Source organism: Austrofundulus limnaeus, unplaced genomic scaffold, assembly GCF_001266775.1.
Source record: "Austrofundulus limnaeus strain Quisiro unplaced genomic scaffold, Austrofundulus_limnaeus-1.0 Scaffold9, whole genome shotgun sequence".
In the NCBI taxonomy this organism is placed as follows: Eukaryota; Metazoa; Chordata; class Actinopteri; order Cyprinodontiformes; family Rivulidae; genus Austrofundulus; species Austrofundulus limnaeus.
This window is the reverse complement of record NW_013952411.1, coordinates 5,134,493-5,135,806: the sequence shown is the minus strand read 5'-3', so window position 1 is coordinate 5,135,806 and position 1,314 is coordinate 5,134,493. Positions and strand designations below refer to the sequence as shown.

The following is a 1,314-nucleotide window of genomic DNA, read 5'->3' as shown; positions in this document are numbered from 1 at the left end:
CTAAACAGTAAAATAAAACCAAAATACAGTTGCAAATTTCAAAGAGAGCAATAATTTTGAAGGACTTTAAGAGATCTTTTTGTTTATACGAGTAAAAAATAAACAAAACATTTTTTTAAAAGCAGGTAAGTCTAAATGTAAATGCTGGAAATCACCATTCTGATGACTGCGAACGATGATGTAAGGCTCTTTGAATCTGTGCGTTGAATTCCTAACGTTGCCAAAACGTGTCCGCATCATTTATCCYCCGGCGCACGTAACGGCGCCTCCGATCAAGGCGGTAAATCTTGATGTGTTTCAGTTTTCTGCTGATACTTTAATAAATATAACTGAATCAGATCGACACTGTTTTATAAGGTGACACCGCTTCCCGCTAATAAAACGTTTTCACCTCCTCTCCAGAGATAAGCTCCTTCCCTTCCGCTCGTTGTCACTTTTGCACGCCGGYAGAACTATAAGGAACGGACCCTGTGAGCTCATTATTAAAGCAGTTCTCAGGTCCTAACAGGGAATAAAAAATGTACAAGAAGTTCTGGTTTTCCTCTACTGCTATCTCATCAGAATTTGTTTAAATTCCATGTTTGTTCAAGATAACATAAAGGACACAGTTATAGTTTCATGTCAACGTGATTTTGGATAAAGATGTTGGTGGTTTCTTATAGTCCTTTCAGGACCTTGACGCATCGTTTCATTCAGCCATTGAACTGGGAAGAGTGGGGTCCAAACTGTTATGGTTTTAAGCGCGACCTAAACGCGCATTCGCATGGAAAATGACACTATTTGAATTATTTTAGGATCCATCCCAGGTCGTCAGGTACAAGTTTTCGGCCGGTGTCGTCGGTGCGGAGCAGCACGATGTCTGGTGCAGCCGCCGGGGGAGGCGGCGGCGGCGGCGGCGGAGGCTCCCCCTGCTTGGGCGCAGCGGCGGCCGGTTGCAGCTCCGCCGGCTCTTCCTACGCCGCCTCGGCCGGCGGAGGCGCAGGTGTGGCCGGGAGGCTGCCAGCTCGAGTGCTGGAGCACATTTTCACCTATCTGGAGCTGTCCGACCTGATGCGGTGCTCGCTGGTCTGCTGGCACTGGAACAACACTGTGGCGGACGAGAACAGCGAGGTGTGGCGCAGCCTCTGCAGCCGGAGCCTGAGCGACGAGGCTCTGCGCTCCGACATCCTGTGCAACCTGCCTACCTACAAGGCCAAAGTAGGTTCACTAATGTGAAAAATGGTGACTTGTGTTTTWAAAAAATCACATTAACGATGCTTTGGTTGCGCAAATCTAACATTATAAACATTTAGAGCTTACAGCCAGAACATATCC

The 1,314-nt window shown here is 47.3% G+C and overlaps 1 protein-coding gene across 1 annotated transcript in view; it reads left to right on the top strand.

The window, feature by feature from the left end:
* Positions 1-684: 684 nt before the first annotated feature.
* The window catches only part of fbxo45 (F-box protein 45), a 6,164-nt gene continuing 5,534 nt past the window's right edge, over positions 685-1,314 (top strand). Inside the window, exon 1 of the mRNA XM_014001624.1 lies at positions 685-1,197. Coding sequence (XP_013857078.1) covers positions 856-1,197 — 342 coding nt within the window. The 5' untranslated portion in view covers positions 685-855. The remainder of the gene's footprint in view (positions 1,198-1,314) is intronic.